Source organism: Paramisgurnus dabryanus, chromosome 5, assembly GCF_030506205.2.
Source record: "Paramisgurnus dabryanus chromosome 5, PD_genome_1.1, whole genome shotgun sequence".
Taxonomy (NCBI): Eukaryota; Metazoa; Chordata; class Actinopteri; order Cypriniformes; family Cobitidae; genus Paramisgurnus; species Paramisgurnus dabryanus.
The window spans coordinates 23,338,134-23,361,601 of record NC_133341.1 but is presented as its reverse complement, the minus strand read 5'-3'; the positions used below and the strand labels follow the sequence as shown (position 1 = coordinate 23,361,601).

The following is a 23,468-nucleotide window of genomic DNA, read 5'->3' as shown; positions in this document are numbered from 1 at the left end:
CCTCAAATATGTCAGACATTTCGAAATCCTTTGAATTATAGGTTGTTTTACTGAGATGAAGGTCTGGGGCTAAATTAGGGAGATCATGGACTTATCCAGTCACTACTGTCCAGCTGTCTAAACCTAGCCAGCACTCACAGAGGACACACAAACACAGTGATTCTTGGGATTGGCTGGTTATGGAATCTAGAGCCACAATTATAATCTTGCCCTTTTAGGAAACAGACAAAGAATATAAAAGCACAAGCTTTACATACATAAACACTTGTAAGACAAGACGAAAATGACTTGATTTGGAATTAGGCAATACAGGAAAGAAAGTGTCCAGCCTACTGTGATTGAGTGATTGAATACACTAAACAAAATTGAACCAAGTAGGAAATGTTATTGGCAACATCCTTTGTCGGCAACATTCCAATAATCTTAGCCTAAACATTATTCCTTTTCCAAATTTAAACATAACCCTAAAACCATTTATTATTTGGGGGAATGACTGTCTCACATGATTAAACAACTATAATGTTTTCCAAAATCTCAGCTCTAAAGAGCCCATATTATGCAAAATCCACTTTTCAGGGTTCCCACACCTTAGTTAACTTCAAAGTCAAGGACCTTTCAAGGACTTTCCAGGTTCAGTGCCCTCAAATTCTAAATTACTAAATGGACTAAATGTGGGGAGAAATTTCAAGTGAGAGCAAGGTTACATTGTGTTACCTTTTAAGATACATAGTTACAGTTCCCTTTTGAGGGAACTCGCGCTGCGTCACTGCGGTGACACTTTGGGGACACCCTACAATATAAAAAATCTTCTACAATAAAAAAATTTTTTAATCACCACTAAACCAGAGCAGTCTCATTAGACATGCTGGTTTGATTCTCTTGTTAATGTGATGTCACACTAACAAAACCGCGCCCATAGCCACAGCCAGATGATTAAATTTACCCAGAAGCTCTTCTAAATATGTTTGTTAGCACGTTGTAGCATTAATGTACCTAAAGACACTATTGTCTTAGACTGCATTAACGGGAATCAGATCGATTTTAAACCGAAAGCAGTAGCTTTTAATAGATTTGCATTTAAAGGTACACATGAAAACAGCACTTTTTTACTCCCACCCAAATAGGGGCATTTTTGACATGCAATAACAAATGATCTATAGCAGTGCTTCCCAATCTTGGTCCTCGAAGACCCCCTCCCAAAAAGTTTTAGATGTCTCCTTATTAAAAACACCTGCTTACAAAATTGTAAACATGTCTCCCTTTACAAGCTGAGGAGGTGTGTTAAATAAGGATATATCTAAAACATTTTGGGAGGGAGTCCTCGAGGACCAGGATTGGGAAGCACTGATCTATAGGGTATTTTAAGCTGAAACTTCACAGGCACCAAATTCTAGGCACATAACTGAACTTACATTACATCTTGTAAAAATTGGCAAAATATTGGTCCTTTAATAGTCAACACTGGAATGTGAAACTTGCTTTTCAAATTTATTCCTGGGATAAAGATTTCTGAATATGGACAATGGTCCAAAATACATTGCTAATGTTTATGACTACCTGCTGAATAGCTGTCAATGGATGTTGAACTTAAGACATCTACCAAGAGGGGTTAACTGGCCCATGATAGCTAGCTAGTCATTACTTGACTTCTCGAGCTGAACAGACACTGTGCCCAACACCCATGAATGGTAAGTAGGAGGAGGCATCCGAACGATGGGCAGATAAAGATCAAGAGTGGATCCCAGTTCCCACACTTCCCCCAAATTACAATAGCAGCATGGTGAACCGGGAGATTTGTTGATCAGCTCATTTCCAACCTCCTCTCATCTGATCCAGACATGGTACCAGATCTGATCTGGTACTTTTCCCAGTGGTCCTCTCAATGCAGCAATTAACTCCACCACTCGGAAGGAGAAAACTATGACAGAAGGCATAAGATCCCACTGCAAATATTCTGTATATTGTAAAGCAGCACAAAGTGCATGACATTTTTTAAGGAAATGGGATGAGTCAGCCCTATATGAAGTAATTACAGGATTTATAGAGAAAACAAAGCACAAAACACTCTTGAGTATGAACCCTTGCCTGCTTTCCAAACAGAGAGATGGAGACAAGGCAGCAAATTGCTGCTTTGATCCAGAAGAAGCCTCACGGGCTGGGAGAGACTGTAGTTTAAAAAAGGAGGAGCAGTACTTACACACAATTATGTCTGTAATCTCTGTTTCACACACACTAATTCTCACCATGATAACTGGACTGTTATATACAGTAATGTGCACTTCTAAGGCCACCACCAGCTTTGTTGTTTTGGTAAAGTTTTGATGACTATCCATATTTATTTTTTAATCTCTTTATTAAGATAAATAGAGGAAATATGTACACAAAATGTAAAAAAACAGATTTTCTGAACAAGAGTGAGTATTTAGCGTGGCCTCCCTTGGCACTAAACACATCTTGAATTTTTTGGCCTGAAGTCATTAGATAAGAATTAGAAACAGGGAATTTTTCCATTTAGGTTTAAAGTGCACCGATTTCATTGCTAAAAACAATGTCATATTGTGTATTTGGTATAATACAATGTTTTTGCATGGTTTATGGTTAAAAAAATATTATTTTCCACATACTGTACATACCGTACGGATATCCTGCCATTCTCAAACGCATTGATTTTGTACAAAACGTATCATCTGAAACGCACTGTGTCCCTGATTGGCCAGCTAATCTGCACGTTGTGATTGGCCTAAATATCTCTAACGTCAGCCTGAAATGTGACGCTCCTTACCATGTTTGAAAGATTTGCTCACAATGCAATGCTGACAAAAGTTAATTTACAGGCTGTGAGTCTGAAGCGGGAGGAATTATGATCACTGTCGTGTCCAAGTCTACAGGCCCAGGAAGTAAACTGTTACCTATAATACATGTGATGTGTTTGTTGTAATCCAAGAAAAGAGATTTATGTCGGAAAATATAACTCGCATCATCGTTTACCTTGGGGTTTGTACCTTTTGCATATCGTTAACATGTACTAATACACACTTACACACCAAAGGAAATGTAAAATCGTCAATATATATATGACCTGTTCAGAGTAGTGCTTTTAGCTTCATTGTGTCTGAGATATGCGGTAGGTAATGTAGCCCAAGTCAAGCTAAAAGGTGTAAAGGTTTTCAACAGCCCAGCAATGCTACATTTCACCGGCATCAACATGCACTTGGCCGATAGGACCAATTCTTTTCTTCACATGCACACACGGGACAAGGAACCTAATAAATAACTCTGCAATGTGCACGGACCATAGCATAGACCGTAAGGGGGAAGACTAAAATCAGTAAAGGATGGCAGAATTAACATAGAATTGAACTGGCAACAACTTTGAAACTAGAAACACGCCAAGGCTGATAAAACAAAGGGATTACAACCCATATATACAGTACATGCAAACTGGAGGAAAGATCATGGAACAGTTTTGTTGTTTCAAGCAAAGGAAAAGCAGAGGTTGCTATTGTGCTACATTTAAAACATGACCCTAAGCTTTCAACGCACAACAAGTCCTCTCTCTTCTGAGACCATATGCACGCAAACACATGCTTACAAAGTAGCGCAGGCAGAAGAAGCTTTCAGCCCAAATAAAAAGGGAAAATTTCTAAAGATTACTGACTCTGAAGGAAAATAAATTAAGTTTGAAACAGAAGACAATAGAAAGATGTGGCAGCTGGACAAGGGGGCTTGAAGAAAGAGTATTTCATCATTACGTCAGTGATGAAGCCCTCCAGGGGGGTAAGATAACCCAATTAAGGCTGTGTTTATGGCCTCCAACACTGGGCAAAACAGAAAGAGACGAAGAAGATTAATGACGTGCTGAAAGAAAGCATCAAAAAGTACTAGAAAGCACAAAGGATGAAGGAACGAACAACAAAGAATAGAAGAAGTGAACAGGAACCTTCTTCAGCCCCTGAGATTTGGTGAAGGCCGGTTCAAAGGACAGGTCAAAGGCCATGGAAGGAGAGAATCGCTCACCAAAGTCGAACCAAACGACCAGACCTCATGGAATAAGCAGCCTTGAAGGGGGTGATGTGGATAAGTGATGGCACACACAGAAAATCCCATAGATCATCAAGGTGTCCAGTGCATCATCCTTTCCAGAAGTATCTTTGTCCTTACAATGAAACTCATCACTTGACTGATTTGAGTTGACAGACTTGATTTATATTATACTCAGTGAGGGTCCTGCAGCATGCATTTGTTTTCACTTTAGAGGAACTTTACTTGCAGGACACATAAATGTGTTGAGTAAAAACAGGATGATTGCTTGAGCGAGCATTGCATGCAAATTATAGCGAAATATATTCGATGTTATAAAGTCGTCCTTTTCCTTTGTTCTTTTTCCACTGGCTTTACAAAGAGAAGAGCAAAACAAATAAAAACAAATACTGTGGATAACATCATAGGCAATTAATTTACCAACCAAGCAATACTTAAAGATCAAAGAGGTCACCACTCTTGTATTTCGGAGGAGGCAGAATGAGGGTGAAGGTATGTGTTGATGGGTCAGCGGCTAAGGGTCCCTATGGGGCCCCGAGTCTCACACTCCCACCCGGAGCGCTGCTCTTCAGGGCACTGAAGCCGAGCAGAACAGGAAATAGCTGCTGACTTAACCTCCAACTGCGTGGGGCTTCACCATCACCTAATTGGACAGATATTCATATGGGGCTTTTCTCGAGACAATTACGTTGAAAGGATTGTCTTGAAAACATGAAAAAATGGGTTTGGTTAAAGGTCGGGAAATGGGAACAGGGTTAATTATGATTTATGATAGGCGTTCATGACTCTCTTCACCCTCTCTATTCCATGTTTTTTGATATACAATGAACGGCTCCTGTGTGATCTAACGTGGGAAACTAGGAAGAAGTTCTCTCTGTGATGGAAATGAGTTAATTAGAACAACAGTTGCATATTTCTAGTTCCTGTAGTAGCACAAAGATTGTGGGTTCCATTCCCAGGAACTGCACATACAAATGTGTGCCTAAATGCTTTATAAGTTGTTTAGGATAAAAGCATCTGCCAAATGCATAAATATAAACCTAAAGCTATATTGCGCCTCTCATAAAATGCTCATCCAAGGCATCTCCAAAAGGTCTGTGACCTCTCTTTTCGGCATCATCAGACAGCGGTGGGATTAACTTCTCTTTCCCAGCATGCAGACGATGCAGCTGCACGTGTTTAGTAAACACTGTCTCCTCCATCACTTTGACTGACAAAAAGAGGGGGTGAGAGATCAAACCATAAGCATGGAGAGCAAAGACCTCCTCCACACCTGCACACATACTTCAGAGAAAAACAGCCCATAAGCGCACACCCCACCCACAACAACTCTAATCCATTTACACAAACTGAGTAAATATTTACTTGATGATGGCTGGTCAGATCAAGGCCGCTTTATCTTTTCCTTTTTTTAAGGGTGACATGTAAAACACTTGCTTTTTTAGTTGCTAATAAATAAGATTTTCTCACATTGACTTTTAAGAGGTAGACTAATATTCTGTGGACGAGCTCATGAATGAAGTTTGAATGAATCCTGACCGTATGATCAGTCAGTTTTACGCATGTATAACTGCAACAAACCGCAGACATGGGCATAAGAGCTATGTGTTTCTTCCACACAGGAAATAGGAAACAGACTGGCAGGCTCATAACGATTATAAGGTGGAGAAATGGGAAACCAACGTTGTAGGTCAAGGCACAAACTGTGTAGGATCTAATTAATTATACTAACTATGTGTCAATTGTGTATATTTACAACAGTTAAGTTGCTCAGCATCTATCTAGATTCAAACCTGTTGTATTTAAAATAGATAATAAAAGACTTAAGCTGCGCGTGCAAATTTACCAGCTTTAATTATTTACAATAAACTTTAAATCATAAGTAAGTAATCTGAAAGACTTTTCTGACAGGAATATTTAGATATAAAACAAATAATGATTTAATGCTGCCCAAAGGGAAACTTCTGTCACCGTGGACACTACGTTTCTGTAGCTCAAATAGAGCATGTTAGCAACGCAAAAATTGTGGGTTTAATTCTTAAAGAACACACTTTATGTTGCTACGTTGTATATCAGTATGTTGCTTTGGATAAAAGCATCTACTAAAAGGCATAAATGTAAATGTCATTTGATACAGCTTACCTTTTTGACTGATCTTTGTGGAGTGTCTGGTATTTGTAAACTCCGGGTCCCCACGTCCCCTGAACGCACGTCAGCCACGGGACCAGCACCAGCAGCGTCCACGCGAGGAAACATCTCCGGTACGCGCAGCGCCCGTCACGCGCTTCCATTTCTGCCGTAAATACACTAGTCAGCAAAATCTAAACTGCACGTATTTTACTACCGGACAGATGTACGAAATTTCTTCCTGAATGTTAGATAATATAAGTGCGCTGTCTCAAACACAGGAGTTCAACTTTTGCATGGATGTCATCGGCACAAATAAACCACCCTGCGCTCTTTGCACAAAGTTTGCCGCTGAAACCGGTCCCGCCTCACTCCTCCATCTCCGTCTATTATTGTACGTAACGGTATATTTCTTGACTGCATCAACACAATGGGCAAGAAAGGGGTTTTATAGTCGCCTTGAGTCTCGTAGTCCGTCTAGATTTTTTTCAGCCAGCCCAGTTCTGTCCCCTCACGTGCAGCACTCCCCCTCTCTGTTCATCCTGTGAAAACTTAGTTTGAAGTTTGAAGACACTAAGCTTATGGATACTTTCCTTGTTTAAGAAACATAAAAGTCTTTTTTTCATTTATTCTTTATTTTCCATATTTTATATTAAAGTCATTAAAATTATAGCATTAATATACTTTGGGAATTGTGTCCAAAATAAAATCAAAACTTTTTAAAATTTTAGCACCTTCAAAGTCATCCTTTGCCTAGAATTTGCAGAAATGTACTAATAATGCATTTTATTAGCCAGTTCTTGTATGAAACAGATGTTTTTAAGCGATATTCACACAAACAGAGTTCACATTTATTCTGGGCTCAACTTTATATCAGTCTTCATCCAAGCCAAGGTAATCTATTTAATTTCTATTAAATACATTAAACATTTTGCAATGAAGAAACCAATATGTTTTCACAGTTATAAACTTCAGACATTTAAACATCATCAGATCAAACGGTTTGTGGTCAAGAGAAACATTTCAGTTATCCTAAACTTTTCAACGATAGTGTGTATCTGGATCATCTTTAAAACAAAAACATGAACACACAAAGTCAAAAATACTAAAGAGTAATCGAAATTAGATATAACAGTAAAAACTATAATCGATTCTCTTTGACTCACAAATCAAAAATTTAACCTGAGAAAAAACTTAATTGTTGTATAAGAGTTGCAGAAGCATCTTAAAGAGATAGTTCACGCAGAAATGAAAATTCTGTCATCATTTACTCACCCATATTGTTACAAACCTGTATAAATTTCTTTGTTATGATGAACACAAAGGCAGATATTTTGAGAAATGTTTGGAACTAAACCGTTAATGAGCCCCATTCACTTCCATATTATTTCCATTGTATTCTTTTTTATTTGATTAAGTGAATGGGGCTCACGAACGGTTTAGTTACAAACATTCCTCAAAATATCTTCGTGTTCATCAGAACAAAGAAATATATACAGGTTTGTAACAACATGTCGGTTAATTAATTATGACAGAATTTTCATTTTTGGGTGACTATCCCTTTAACATTTAAACAACCTCTAAATTGATCCCCAACTCTCAAAGACATTTATTACCAAATATCTTAAATGATGGGCTAGCTGTCTAAATATCTCTGTCAAAACTGTATCCACCTTTAACCTGTAAGTCACTTAAGTGTACCTCCCAAATGCATAAATGCAAATGCCCAAAGTAATTTTAGGGCACACATCTTAGGCAACTTAATTTAACTTATTTTAAAAGCATGTTTCAATGCATCATAATGCACAATCTACATAAATAAGGCAACATATAGCATCACTTCTCATTTTTACTGGCTGTGGGTCAGACACTGAGTCATACAGTCAAAGGCTTTGTAATTAGCTAATAAAGCAGATGTCTATAAAAGTGCACATTTGGGTGCTGGAGTGGAGAAAAGTAGCATGAACAGCCCAAAGCACTTTTGATAACCACGCTTTATTAAATTATAACCCACAAGTGCTAGAAGATTCAAACTCTGTCGAGCTAATACTTTAAATGGCTTAAAAGTCACAAGACAAAACCTTTCTCCAGAGGAAAAAGCACTGTCTGGATAGCATCCAGAGAAGGGCAAAGACATAGAGCACTACAGAATGAGAAATATGGGAACACAGATTACTATAACCTCTTTTCTAGCCAAGGGAATAAGGGGAACTGAGAGGTTTCTCAAAACCACAAAACTGCACTCCAAGTCCAAGTTAAACACCTGGCTCAGCAGGCAGGACCGGCTTCAGCCCCACTCATCCAAGGTCGAGTGACTTTCTCTGTGGACCCCCTTACAGTCAGAGAAACAAGCAAAGGAAAGGCAGGGAGCATCAATTCCAAAGACAGCCAACATCTGCAGGTGTTAAAGGGGTGCTACTTGTTATAGTTTAGCATGTATGAGTGAATCTAAAATAAAACACAAATCTGTCTGGAGGAATACAACATGCAGTTCACAGCAAAGGCAATGAAGCTGATGGGGCAAAGAGCTTAAAATACCTAATGTGGATACAAGCCAACAAAACACAAGCAGCATATGTAGGTGACCAGTGTAAGCCTATACCTAGTCCAGTCCAAAGACAACAAATAAGTTCAAACAGTTCAAAGAAAGTTATGGTGAGAGGTACATGTGACATGTCAACATTCTCTGTATGGTGCACCAATGGCATTTTAAAAAGCAGCAGGTGCAAAGCCGTGCCAACCAGTCGTTAGAGCATTACAGGGTTAATAAAAAATCCCTGTAGCGTAGGGAGCTAAAAAAAAAACTTGGATCCGAAAGTATTACGGAGGGGGGAGAATGGTGCTGAGAGTCTTTGAATTAAATGTTTTTCCGCTCTTCTCTTGCTACTTGATTCTTTATCTCTCCCACAACTGAAGCCACTTTATTTTTCTCCGTGTTTATATAAAGGTTCATAAAAATGCTCTTGGGACTATCTATTTTCCTCTTCTTTTCATCTGAGTGGTTTTACACACTTTTTATTGCCTTTCATTGATTGTGGAAACTTTTAAAGGTCCCCCCAATGAACACTCCTGTCGGTAACATCCATTGTAATGGAGTATTTGGTGTAAACATTAAATGCTTGTTGGCATTTATGCCCCCTTTAAAAAGTTCTCAAAACAATGATTTGCAAAGAAGTGGAGACTTTTATGTGTGTATAAGGTTGGCAGAGCTACCCGGTTGAATAATGTTTGGAAAAAAGATTTGATTATAAAGCAACATCAGCATACCTGGACGTAATTCATCTATAAAAAATACTTGCTGGATCCTGGCTATCAGACAAAGAATAAAAAAATAAGGTCAGTGGAGATATCCCAGGTGGGAAAGTTGCTCTTTGCTCTATTGGATACAAATTTTCCACAGACTCCTACTTTTGCCTGAGTGTTTAAAAACAGGAAATATACATTAAAGGTCTATGTGGTGGTTTCCAAGAGACTAACTTAAATGTTAGTGTATCTTGATTGAAAAGAACTTGCTCTGACATATCTTTAAATATATCCGTACAAGTGCGGTGTCTCAAGATGCACACCAGTAGTGTTTATTTATAAATTGTGCTTTTAAAAATAACGTTAATATCCTAATTTAACCAAGGCCTTAAGATAATCCGTCTGGAAAAATACTCTAAAAGAATAAGCTGAATTCCTTTGGCGACCCACAGGTTATGGACGGTAAATGTGACACATGCCAAACTAAAGCATAAACATATGCAAATTGGACTTACCTTTTAAATGTATGCTCCTATACCTGGTAGGTATACACAACATATGTCGGTGTCTGTCATCCTAAACCTTAATTTCTTATATGGGTGAAGGGTATGGGGGAAGGCACTTTAGGGAGATTGTATAGATGCCTGGGTGAAACCTAACCTAAAGAAAGAAATGTTAGCACTGTAATTAAGTGAATACAAAGCACAAAGTCCCTCTTTACCCACTGGTACCCTCCCTGTGGTCCTAATGGGCATTAGAAATGTCATACAGGGGACTTAATAAAGAGAACTATATTCTGAGATTAAAAGATCAGGGCCTGGAGAGGGATGGGGTGAGACAGGGTGCATGAGCTTTAATGGAAAAAGTCCAGGTATCAGAAACACACAGAGGACCCAAACAACACACAGTACATATGGAGTGTGCCTCCACCTAGCGGTCAACAACATAACTGCACATAAAAGAAATGAGATGAACAAAGTCAGCAGCACTAGCTGTGATGACAAACAACAATGAATGACACTGTCCTGTGACGCATTCACAAAACAAAATGTTATGTAAGTATAATTATTAATGCACATGCCAGCTTTATGTCTTCAAATTAATTAAAGGGGAAATATGATGAAAATCTGACTTTTTCATATTTAAATGCTATAATTGGGTCTCCAGTGCTTGTATCAATCTAGAAAATGTTAACAAGAACAACCCTCCATTCTCTGCAAGCATGTGAGAAAATAGGTCATTGAAATTTGGCTCCCTCTGTGATGTCAGAAGGGGATAATACCGCAACTTGCTCTGACATTCAAAATGCATGTTTCAAACCCCATGACATTAGGGCAAAAAGTGGATATAGCAAAAATTTTCAAAATAATTTATTATGAAATGTAAATAAGTGCAAACCTTTACACCCCACTGACAATGCATGTGTCCACATATATGCTAAAATACTTCTGAGAACTGTAACATAGTTCTTTGATATGGACCTCAGTGTTCCTAAAATAAACTTTTGCTTTTAAATAAAAATATTCAGAGATGACACATTTCTTAATGATACAGAATTCTAGGCAAATATGTGACCCAGTACAAGAAAGTATTTTTTTTCAGATGTACTGTTTCTTCATAAAATCATGCAACACACAAAAAAACATTCTGTGAAAATATAACCTTGATATTTTTATCGTGAAACTTTGATACTCCTAATCTCCATTAGATTATGAGACTTTAGCCTGGATTGCGACTACAAAAACTGACTGAAGGTTTCGCATCTGCATTTGGATTTTACAGCATGTAAACCAGACTCCGGAGGGCCGTGTAGGCAGTGCCCGGTCAGTTTATCATCATAGGTTGTAAAATGTGTTTCCATGTTTAGGATCAACTTACAGCCGGAAAAGCACAATGTGATGATAAGGCATGAGAAGCAAGATGATAAGGAAGAAAATATATGGATTCTAAAGACCTAAAACCCTCATATTAATGTCAAACTTTCATTTAAATTCCACACCGGACTATAAGCAGCGAAGTGTGTCCAACTGCTGAAAGATGCCAATGAGAGTCTTAAATGAGATGAGTGGTGCAATCATGAAGTTAGCAATCTCAAAACAAACCAAATTATTTAATTTCTTATATATGGAATAGTGTTTATTAAATGTAAATGATCACATGGTTATGTAGTAGGCCTTGTCCAAGGTCCTGAATAAATAGCCCTACGAGTTTTATATGTGCTGCTGAATTTTATATTTGGATAATATGGAGCCTCTATTGTACTTGTGTAGCAAACATAAAATAAATCAGCATCAAAGAGCACTTATACATAAGGTAAAAATAGGCATGCTTAAGAGAATATGTCACACTGGCCTAAGATGACGTAAATTAACACAGCTGCAACTTTAAAACAATCAATGAATTCAACTGGGCTACGCATTTATGGAGGTTGGACATGGCACACAGACTGTAAAACATTCCTTCTCTCATTAATTAATCACTTTTAATTGCATCTAAAGAGTGGTAACACAATTTTCATGCAGCTTAGCTTGCAGTACAAGGTCAAAACAAACAATAAGTTTTACATTTTTGATAGCAGTCCAAAGTAGTTCAATAGCTGCTGCAGATATTCAGTATCAAGCAATGAATTGAGGATTCAGACAACGATTAGTTTAAAATTAGCCAAATAATATATATTGCAAGAGACAAGTAATGACTAATAATAGACTAGTAATCCTCCCCAAGAGCAACATCACATAATATATCCGTGTGTGAGATGCATCTTATATAAATAGCTGCAAAAAAAAAAGAATATCTTTCACAGTTAATTTCCCAAGCCAATTCTTCTGTTTTGACTTTATAATAAATACTTGGCGTTTTCTTGTGGTCTTGTGAATAGTATGCCATATAGACCCGTTTGCCACTGAACCTGCATTAACGACGACAGTGGGGCTTCTGGCCTTAGTCAAACAGGTCGACGTGTTTCATTTTCTTTTAAAGATCAGATGGTGACCCATATTTACCATAGATACCTTCGCATTGGGCCCCCAATTTGCTAAACCCTCAACTGTGGGTAACATACTTATGCCGCAATAGTTAACCTGTCTGGAACCAAGCGGATTTAAACCCCATCACTGTGTGACACTTGCATTACATGTTAACGGCCACTACGCTAATAGGATTTTGTTTCTCTCTCCCTGTCTCGTCCTCGACCCTGAGGACAATGAGACAAACAGACCCAGTTCTGGTAAATGTGAAATGCAGCACACCTCTGATCTACTGGCCGTCCTTCAGCGTGATGCCCAGCTGATGCCTGACCAACGACCACTGGCAGAACCCGCTTAATCTCCTTATCCGTTTACATACATATATATATATATATATATATATATATATATATATATATCCCAAGGGTTTTTCCCTCCTAGGACTTTTTTTATTTCCCCAGCTAAAAAGTCAGGTTTTTTTTCTCCTAGGGGGTTTTTCAACTCGGGGAGGCAGCCTTCTTGGGCTTAATTTAGCACCCTCTTCTATACGTTACATTAGTCATACGCTCGCTTATAATGTTGATTCATAGCCGCAGCAAATTTAGCTGCTTATGCTATCGTGTATTATGTTGTGCTATCTGTCGATTTTCTGTGCTCTTCACTGCTTCTATTAATGTAAAGCTTCTTTGAAACAATTACCAATTGTGAAAAGCGCTAAATAAATAAAATTGAATTGAATAAAACCTCAAAAGAATGACCTTTTTTATACCACAGATGATAAAGTTCTGTTGCGATTGCATTGATAGTTTGCATGATAAATTCATTGTAAAATACTATTATGACTCCAAAACTTAAAGAGATAGTTCACCCAATATTTCATTTTTGGGTAAACTATCCTTTTAATGAGAAAGAACACTTTATTAAAAAATTAAATCCATTGTTACTGGCACCAGAGACGGAATCCAGGTCCCATGTGCATGCCACGTGCCATCTTATCCGATTCAATATCTATTGACTACAATCTCAAACCTATTTATCATTCTTTTAGGGACTAAAAATAAGTCAGAACCAACTGTTATAGTACATCATAAGTGTTACATTTTTTTATCAAATCCCCTATCAAATATTATAACTTACACTATATTAAAGACTGATAAAACATCTTAGAAAAAAGATATCTGAGGTCAGGTGCTAAAGTGGCTTGTGTGGTTGGATACTCGATGTCTCCTTTGCCTGATGTCCATTTCATCCTCCTGTTTGAAAGTTGACAATCATAAGTATTTAAACTACTGGCAACGTACCAATGCATCATGTACTAATACTAATACTAAATGCATCCTCAATCCAGTTCTCTTACTGTGTCAGGTGAATCTGCAGTCTCCTCTTCTTCCTCTTCCGTATGCTCACTGTTTGGATTGGAAAGATCGAAGTCTGACAGCACTGCATCTTCATCATAGTCTGTCTGGTACTCAGACTCATCTGTGTGTGTCCGAAACAACACAAAGGTGTAAAAATGGGCATGAGGAGAGGACAAATGATTTGTTTGTATAGTAAATTAACCAAATTTTGAAGGGGGAATTGAATCATTCCTTACCATCCACGACAGCCTGCTTCACAGGCTCTATTCTCGAGACTATTTCAGCCAGATCGGTGAAGGATGCATTGGGACAGGTCATCACCTGGGAGATGATAAAATGATCTCTTTGAATGCATGGTAAACCATTTTGGATAAAAAACATCTACCATACTTAGAAGATATTTTGATCAAGCACACGATTGACTTCCATAGTATTTGTCTATCCTACTATGGGTACCATCAAGCCTGTGGTTATCTTTCTTTATCAAAATATCTTCTTTTGTGTTCAACATACATACATGTATTAAATAACATTAGTAAATCCTGACAGAATTTTTGGGTGAACTATCCCTTTAAAGGCAGGGTGTGTGATTTTTGAAGTCGGGCCGACTACCAAAACACACTTGTAGCCAATCAGCAGTAGGGGCATCTCTACTAACCGGCATCGTTGCCTGGGTTGCGTATGTGTGGGGCGGGTCTATCAAAAGAAGGTCCAGATTCTATTGGGGTAGGCGCGTGTTTGTTTACGTGATTTCAAATATAGTGGCTTACGGAGATCATGCACCCTGCTTTTAATCATTTATGTGTCATTCTGCTCCTCTTACATTGGTGTTTTTGGATTTGCGGAACTCCTCTTGATGTTGGTCTTTGAGCATCTTCTCCCTTACACCACTCCTGCACCACACGTCAAACACGGTCTTTCCATGCAGGTAACCAACATCCTGCAAGAACAAAAAGTGCTCAATAAAAGCCCAGAAAACGGTTGTGCAAGCGGTCGATTGGCTACTCACAGCAATCTCGTCGAATTTGCCGAACTCCAACGTGCCATAGCGATCAATGGGTGGTCGCAGGTACTCGCAATAGTCACTGTCTTTAACCAGCTCCAGCTGGCGCACAGAACACACGTAGGCTAGCCGCGTCTGAATTTCGGCCATGTTCAACACCTATAGGATATAAAATCAGGTGAATTTTCGAAACACATCCGTTTCCATGATAGTTGTGTGCTTAACTTAATCTGTGTTTAAAGTGCTAACTCTTAATCTTAAAACTGCAAAACCTGAAGCTTAAAGGGATAGTTCGGCCAAAAATGATATTAAACCCATGATTTACTCACCCCCAAGCTGTCCGAGTTGCATATGTCCATCGTTTTTCAGACAAACACATTTTCGGATATTTTAGAAAATGTTTTAGATCTTTCAGTTGATTAAATGTAATGTTACGGGGTCCACCCATAGTCCACGACCTTCAAGTCCAAAAAAAGTGCGTCCATCCTTCACAAATTAAATCCAAACGGCTCCAGGATGATAAACAAAGGTCTTCTGAGCGTAATCCGCGCGGTGTTGTTGTAGAAATATCCATATTTAAAACTTTATTAAGAAAAATAAATACCTTCCGGTAGCGCCGCAATCTTAGACTCCCCTGTATTCAGGAGAGAGTATTAGCGTAGTGTACGCAATTTTCTTAGTGACGTATGACAAATTCGGAGGTCGGGGGCACAGAGCAGCAGCAGAGTAGCCTCCGTAGGCTGCGTAAGCTCTCATTCTGAATGCGGACGCGACTAAGATGGCGGCGCTACCGGAAGGTATTTATTTTCGTTAATAAAGTTTTAAATATGGATATTTCTACAACAACACCGTGCGGATTACCCTCAGAAGACCTTTGTTTATCATCCTGAAGCCGTTTGGATTTAATTTGTGAAGGATGGACTCACTTTTTTTTGGACTTGAAGGTCGTGGACTATGGGTGGACCTTTACATTTAATCAACTGAAAGATCTAAAACATTTTCTAAAATATCCGAAAATGTGTTTGTCTGAAAAACGATGGACATATGCAACTCGGACAGCTTGGGGGTGAGTAAATCATGGGTTTAATATCATTTTTGGCCGAACTATCCCTTTAAATTTGTGGTATTTAGCATGTAAATGAGAAAGTACAACATTTTATTGAGGATGACATTTAAAGCCACCTATTATGCCAATTTTTACAAGATGTAGGATAAGTCTCAGGTGTGCCCAATATGTGTCTGTTAAGTTTCAGCTCAAAATACCCCACTAATCATTTATTATAGCATGTTCAAAATGCCCCTATTTGGGTTTGAGCAAAAATTTACTGTTTCCGTGTCTGTACCATTATATGCATTTTTAGGAGCTTTTTATGCCTTCATTGGGTTGCCAAACTGTCTCTTACTATTTTGAAAGAAAAAACAAATTTGTACGACAACATATGGACCATAGAAAAACCATGGGTTATTAAAATCCTTATTTATTGATCACCATTTCTCTTACCTTTACTTTCTCTGCCAACGGGTTAAACCGTTTCCACAGCAGCCACCATCCAGACAAAGAGTCTCCATAGTTGGTTAGATCGGTCTCATCTTGACTGCCAACATCGACTGCAATCACCAACTTGGCACCCATTGAGCGAGCTGTCTCAGCTTCAAGAAGAGGATACAAGAGAACTATTACTTTTACAATTATTTTACTATTTATTCAAATACATTTAAATTATGTCATTCCATCTATTTTTGGCCATTGTCATCCACAAGTACACTTAACCTGGTAGGTTATTGATGTAGCCTCCATCCATGAGTAAGTGTCCATCTTTAGGGTCGCACAGAGGGGGAAGATACCCAGAAAGAGACATGCTGGCACGCACATAACGCCACAGAGAGCCTGACATACAATGAATATGTTAGGATCCATAACAGGAGATATGGATACAATTCAAAGAGCTTACGGAGATAAAGAGCTAACCGTCAGTGTGAACTCTCATGGAGGAGGCAGTGATGTCTGTGGTAATGTTAAAGTATGGGATCCAAAGGTCCTACCATGCAGAGAGAAAAAAATGACTTTCTTGGACAAACAGAACTTATTTTTCCACACAATTTAATTAATTGGGGACTGAAGCTGTTAGAGTTACTCTGAATATTTATTTTATCACTTCAAGATAATAGCAAGTTTGATTTGTATGTGCTAAGAAAGCCACTGAACCTCAATCTGTTTATCCTTAAAGACACCACTGATGCTGGAGTTAAATGATGCTCCAGAAAACATGGATGTCACTGGGTAGGTCAAGTCGATGATCCTCTTAAAAATAGACCCAAATTCCTGTTGTGCACAAAGAAAGACATCTCAATGCTGAATCACGGGTAGCTTTATGAAATCTATAAATGATCATTTTCAGATCTCACCATGGCCCACTGGCGTGCCCTGACTGTCATACGACTGACGCTTCGCTCTTCAGCATACAGCGCCCCTATGAGGGAACCAATGGAGGCGCCACCAATCAGATCCACAGGGATCCCTGCTTCATTCATTGCTCGAATGATGCCCACCTGAGCACAGCCCCTGCAAAACAAAGCAACAAAGAGACACTAGATGTGTTTTTTTAATCAGATCGTGTTTACAGGCTTTCTCTAGATTTTTTGTATTAGAGATGCATGTTTATGGATTACAGTTTTAGATGACATGCAAATAGTAACTTTACAGCTGATCATAACACTAATAACGCAGAATTACATAAATTCTATGTTATTTTTATGTGAATGTAATTCATTTGTGACCCTCCCTATGAAATTCATCTCATCTCATTATAAAAGTTTCATCAAAGGAGCATCAAAGTTTAATTTCAATAATTGAAATGATTTGACATAAATCTGTTATGTTAAAGATATCTATTTTCACAAAATGTTGTTTACATTTATGCAGAATGATTTTATAGAAAAAAGTAAATCACTTAAAAATGATTTTAGCTGGGATTTCACAGGTAGGGTCACATTATATAATTAACGTTATTTCCCATCGTATATTATATTTGACCCACCTTCAATAAGTAGCCGATTATGACTGATAGCAGGCAGGGACAGAGAGCAGATAAAGAGTCTCTATTATCAAGAGAAACCACAGACATGCTGAGGACGAAAACCTTGAACATCACTAATTAGATACACAGTATTAGGATTAGTTGATGGGAATACAGTTGCATGAACCAGTCAAATATTTGGGAACACTTTTTGTTTGTTATTTTTTCCAAATTTTATTAAATAGTAGACAATCAAAAATGGAAGTATGGGAAGTGACCACCACAAAGTCTAAGTGATCAGCTTCATCAGAGTTAGCATTTGTCTAGGTTACATATCTCTACATTCTTTTAAAGGTCCCGTTTTTTCTGTGTTTTTAAAGCTATAATTGTGTTTATGGGGAGAAAAATAACGTGTTCATGTTTTGTATAAAAAAAAAAATGCAGTATTTTTCACACAAATGACTTATCTCTATATCGCTGTTTTCACTTTCCTAAAACGGTCTGATGTCTTCCCTGTTCTATGAAGTCCCTCCTTCAGAAATACGTAACGCGTTCTGATTGTGTAGTTTGTTAAGTGTGTTGTGATGCGATAGCCGCTTAGCTTAGCAGAGCCGTTTGAGCTTAAAGGCTCTCTAAGCGAATCTGCGAGACGTTAGTTATTGTTGACGTTTGAACTGTTTTCAAACAGACGGAGCGTAGCTAACTCCTCCCCCTCCCTTCCGTCCTTTCATGAACGCGCACAACCCCCACCCCAAATCCTTTTTGTTGTTTATTGGCTGGAATACTTTGTTTTGTTTTGTGATGCTAGGTTTGGCCACTATGTTGATATTGCCGTTTGTGAAGCCTGGGCTGTCTACAGAGATCGCGTTTTTTACAGTTTGATCAGCGGACAGGCAGCAAGCAGATAGTGAGGAGATGTTTCCGGTATGTAACAAAAAATGTTTTATGGTCTAAAACGCTTAAATTCGCTTAGAGCGCCTTTAACTGGCGACTGATGTATTCCTGTGGGCGGAGGTTCGTCAAAAACTCTTATATTGACGTCATTCAATCGGGAAGTAGAGGGCTGTAGTCCAAACCGGCCATTCGCTGTAGGCTTTGAAAGGGGACTTCTGATAAAGAAAATATATGGCCTGGCAGTAAGCTTTATCATTTTGCAGGTATTATTTATGCTCTAACAGCAACATTACACACTAACTAAAGTTTGAAAAATGGGATCATGAAAAACGGGACCTTTAAATGGATAGTTCACCACCCAAAAAAAGACAAATCTGTTATCATTTACTCACCCAGTTGGTACCAAAGGAAGATATTGCAAAGGAAGATATTTTGAGCAATGTAACCAACTTGTTTCAGAGCACCTTTGACTTCCATAGTAATTTTTCCTATACTATGGAAGTGAATCGTGTTCCTGCATTCTGTTTGATTACAAATTTCTTCTTGTGTTCAGCAGAATAAATAATCTCATATTGGTTTGTAACAATATGAGGGTAGTAAATGACAAAATTTTCATTTTTGGATGAACTACCCCTTTAACCAACTTTTATCCACACCGCAGGCTTTTAACTCTTTCCCCGACAAGTTATCTAGTCAATTAAGAGAAAACATTTGCATAAAAAACGTGTTCCTGATGAATTTTTATGTTAATCTGCAATACCGCTATTATCCACTAGATCCACACTTACCCAATTTATGGAAAAACTGAACCCAAAACGTTATTTACTAATTATAAACTCTGTGTATGTTTTGATAATCGTTCTGAATCTGATCTCTAACAAAATTCCTTCACAAAAAATGCAATTATTTCAGCTTTTTGCTAATTTTTTTTTTTTTTGCGAAAAAAATACCCATATTTAAGAGTTTATAATCAGAAAAAAAATATAGCTGGAATGAAAGTTTTTTTTCTCATTTTGTTTGTTTCTTTATTGTTTGTTTGAAAGCAGAGGGTCTGTTCTTTCTTTTGATATATTTGTATGTTTATATATTTTTAGAAGAAAATTTTCCTGAAAGGCATTTTGTGAAACTTTTGTGAAAATCACAAAAAATGCAGGCGGGCAACTTTTCAAAAAATGGCTGGTGGGGAATGAGTTAAAACATATTTTCCTTGTTAGGCTTGCTGCATTTCCTTCCCTATCTGATCCAACACATATATTGCATTTTATTTTCGCTAATTAATTTTTGTGTTTGTGTTGTAATAAAATATGACCCAGTTTGTAAAATCCAATCTAAAGTCTCAATGTAATTTCAAGATTATATTTTTACTGAATGTTCTTAACATTATGCAAGATGATTTTATATAGAAAACAGTAAAAATTACACAAAAAATGACTTCAGGTGGGTTTTCACAGAAAGGGTCACATATGCTACATAGCCACAATTCATGTTTGTCTACAAAGCTAATCAAAATGTTTGTAGATCACGAGAAAGATAAATTAAGTCCAGTGTGTCCAAACCTTTGACTGGTTCTGCAAATGGATTTATATTTTTAATTTATTCAGAAGAGAAATACTATGACTACTGGAAAATAACTAAACACAATTATTAAGAAAGTTAGTCAAGATTCCAATAACATCAACGTGCTTATACTAGTTTTATTTATGTGGATTAGAAATGAGATGTGTGGCAAATTATGAATTATAAGAGATAAACCACACCTCGCCCCTCCCCCTCCCAGCACAAGAGCGATCGCGTTGCCTGTCAAGATCCGAGCCAAACGGGAAAAGTCGGAATGTCGGTCAGGAGGCTTTTCGAAGACCCGTTGATACATCTCTCTCTACAGGAGCAAAGGAAGTGGGAAGAAGGGACTAAAATTAGATGCAGATGCTGGGATCTATTGAAACCTACTAAAGTGGCTGAAGCTCAGGGATAGATCAGAAGATTTCTGGCTTTAGACACACAAGTAATGAACCACACCCCATAATACAAACACTTAAAAGGTGCAATGTGAGACTTTTAGCAGCATATAACAGCTCAGTCCACCGCTCACCCCTTCCTTTCGAAATACATAATAAAGCTACGGTAGCTGCAAAAGGACAAACATGTCATCTTCTGAGACAACGTAGCGACAAAACGCGCTCTATAGAACAGCTTGTCCGTTTAAGGCTACTGTAGAAACATAGCGGCGCAAAATGGCGACTTCAATGTATGGGGACCAGCGGTGCATGTACAGATTAAAACGGCTCATTCTAAGATAATAAAAACAATATAGTATATTTTATAAAGGTCCTTACTGTGGTGTATGAAAACATTACTATGTTATCATACACCACTGATAACATAGTAATGCATATTATATTGCATTTCTGTCAAGAGATCCTTCAGAAAGTCCCACATTGCATCTTTAAGCTTAAGTTTCCCCCTCGTGGCTCAACTTACTTACAATCCAACTTACAATCCACATATTTGGATAAAAAAAGTTACTCCATGTCCACCGCCGCTGTCGAATTACTATAATTCATGATCTCTAGCTTATGTCAACATTAACAACAATAGTAATGTTACCATCCGTACCAGTTTGGGTAAATTTCTCTTTGAGAAAACCCTGTGGGGGCACGACAGGTGCAGATGTCTGGAGATCCAGCTGCGCATATTAAGCCATTCAGCCGTTCCTCTGGGTGGCGGTCCATCTTCGCGGTGCAGCAGTACCAGCTGTTTCTGAGCTCTTACTGCACTGCTCTCCAGCATACGCTCCAACTGATAGCAAAGACAGATGAGAACTTAGGTCTCCTGACCTTCAAAACACTACGGTAAGCACCATAAACACCTAGCTAAAGATTTTCAGATGAGCGAACCAGCTAAATGAAATAAATTTAGTAATTACATCTCCCACGGTGGGTTCCTGTTCGCCCAGACCCACAATAATGATACAGTCTGCCTGTCTGATGCAACGTTGAGTCCAAGGTGTCAAAGAACCGTCTGACTGATACAAGACAATTCGGTGGATGTCTTCTTGGTGGCCGAGCCAGCTGGATAAACGGTACTCATGAACACTAGAAAAGTGAATTACATGAATACTCAGTCTGCATACTTGCAACAATATGACAATCTGTAATATTGGAACACAATTAAAGCGGACATTTCATGAAAATCTGACTTTTTCCATGTTAAGGTGCTGTAATGGCGTCCCCAGTGCTTCTATCAACCTTGAAAATGTGTAAAAGATCAACCCAGTAACTTAGTTTTGGTAAACCATTCTCTGCAAGCATGTGAAAAAATAGGTAATTAAAATTTGGCTCCCCTTGTGATGTCAGTAGGGGATAATACTGCCCCTTAATCTGCTCTATCAAACCACAGCACTGCCATTTAGTGCAGAGCTCATTTGCATTTAAAAGGACACACCCAAAACGGCACATTTTGCTCACACCTACAAAGTGGCACTTTTAACATGCTACAATAAATTTTTTTGAGCTAGAACTTCACATGTACTCTTGGGCAAGTCTTGTGAAATGTCCCCTTTAAATGACTTTGTAGTTGTGCCATTGTCTCACCTGTCCAGAGCTGCAACACCCAGGCGCTGCCTGATAATGTCACTGGTTAGAAGCAAAGTGGGGCCTAAAAAAAGAAAAGAAAGTAGGATGGTTCAGTAAGAATACTAAACAAAGTATCAGTTTGACTTAAAATGGAGTTGATGGAGACAAGGAGCACTACAGTAAGCTGACCAATAGCAGTGAGAGCATGCTGCAGCTCCAGGGTGAAGGCCATCAAAGGCACCTCCTCAGACACGGGTAGAATGGCAACAGTAGACAGGTTGGCAGCTGGATTAACTGCATCCAATTTGCTGGTTGATGTGTTAAAACCAAGACTGCGAACTGTGGAGGTCACCAAGGTAATCATCGTCATGCTAAGCCATTAGAGAGAGAACACAAATAAATGTTGCATACAGACCTGCAAGTGGACCGTTTGCTTGTTGCATATTTCCCAAGATTTTCTGCCCGAGAAGACGGATGAGACGAGTCACAACCTTTAAACGAGCAGGACGATGTTGAGATACACAAAATGAAATATTGTGACACATTAATGGAATGAGGTGTTTGTTGATGCCGCCTAACCTGCGGGTATTTCCTTTTAATGGATTTGAGAGCTCCCTCAGGCAATTTAGCCAGTTCAGAGTCTCGGACAGCATGGACTGTAGTAGCTCTGTTCAAATGAGTCAAGGCTTCCACCTAAAACATAATAGTGCATGTTGAATTAAAGGCACAATGTGTCATTTTTGCCGCTAGAGGTTGCAAAACAACATTTTCCGAACTATAAGTCGCACTTTTTCATAGTTTGGCAGGCTGGTCCTGCGACTTCTAGTCAGGTGCGACTTCTAGTCAGGTGCGACTTCTAGTCAGGTGCGACTTCTAGTCAGGTGCGACTTCTAGTCAGGTGCGACTTCTAGTCAGGTGCGACTTCTAGTCAGGTGCGACTTCTAGTCAGGTGCGACCTCTAGTCAGGTGCGACCTCTAGTCAGGTGCGACCTCTAGTCAGGTGCGACCTCTAGTCAGGTGCGACCTCTAGTCAGGTGCGACCTCTAGTCAGGTGCGACCTCTAGTCAGGTGCGACCTCTAGTCAGGTGCGACCTCTTGTCAGGTGCGACTTATATGTAAAAATTATTTCATATGAACCAAGAGAAACCATTACCATCTACAGCCGCGAGAGTCCGCTCTATGCTGCTCCTGTATTTATGTAATTCAATGGATTCAGTGATGTGGAATGACTTCAGGACCTTTTTGAA

At 38.6% G+C, this 23,468-nt stretch overlaps 2 protein-coding genes across 5 annotated transcripts in view; both read right to left on the bottom strand.

Moving 5' to 3' along the window:
• emid1 (EMI domain containing 1) overlaps positions 1-6,651 on the bottom strand; it is a 93,085-nt gene extending 86,434 nt beyond the window's left edge. For 2 of the 4 annotated variants that reach the window (XM_065250409.2, XM_065250413.2), the window contains exon 1: positions 6,184-6,650. In XM_065250409.2, coding sequence (XP_065106481.1) covers positions 6,184-6,332 — 149 coding nt within the window. In that variant the 5' untranslated portion in view covers positions 6,333-6,650. Of the gene's footprint in view, positions 1-6,183 lie in introns of all 4 variants that reach the window. The other 2 variants (XM_065250411.2, XM_065250410.2) reach the window with 2 other exon arrangements.
• A 5,220-nt stretch (positions 6,652-11,871) lies between these two features.
• The window catches only part of pnpla7b (patatin-like phospholipase domain containing 7b), a 103,444-nt gene continuing 91,847 nt past the window's right edge, over positions 11,872-23,468 (bottom strand). The window contains exons 19-35 of the mRNA XM_065250401.2: positions 22,801-22,914; positions 22,637-22,712; positions 22,411-22,560; positions 22,240-22,303; positions 21,573-21,741; positions 21,263-21,445; positions 20,407-20,525; positions 17,145-17,301; positions 16,945-17,061; positions 16,708-16,777; positions 16,510-16,626; positions 16,240-16,388; positions 14,745-14,897; positions 14,559-14,675; positions 13,972-14,056; positions 13,735-13,856; positions 11,872-13,630 (exon numbers count right to left, since the gene is read on the bottom strand). Coding sequence (XP_065106473.1) covers positions 13,562-13,630; positions 13,735-13,856; positions 13,972-14,056; positions 14,559-14,675; positions 14,745-14,897; positions 16,240-16,388; positions 16,510-16,626; positions 16,708-16,777; positions 16,945-17,061; positions 17,145-17,301; positions 20,407-20,525; positions 21,263-21,445; positions 21,573-21,741; positions 22,240-22,303; positions 22,411-22,560; positions 22,637-22,712; positions 22,801-22,914 — 2,031 coding nt within the window. The 3' untranslated portion in view covers positions 11,872-13,561. The remainder of the gene's footprint in view (positions 13,631-13,734; positions 13,857-13,971; positions 14,057-14,558; positions 14,676-14,744; positions 14,898-16,239; positions 16,389-16,509; positions 16,627-16,707; positions 16,778-16,944; positions 17,062-17,144; positions 17,302-20,406; positions 20,526-21,262; positions 21,446-21,572; positions 21,742-22,239; positions 22,304-22,410; positions 22,561-22,636; positions 22,713-22,800; positions 22,915-23,468) is intronic.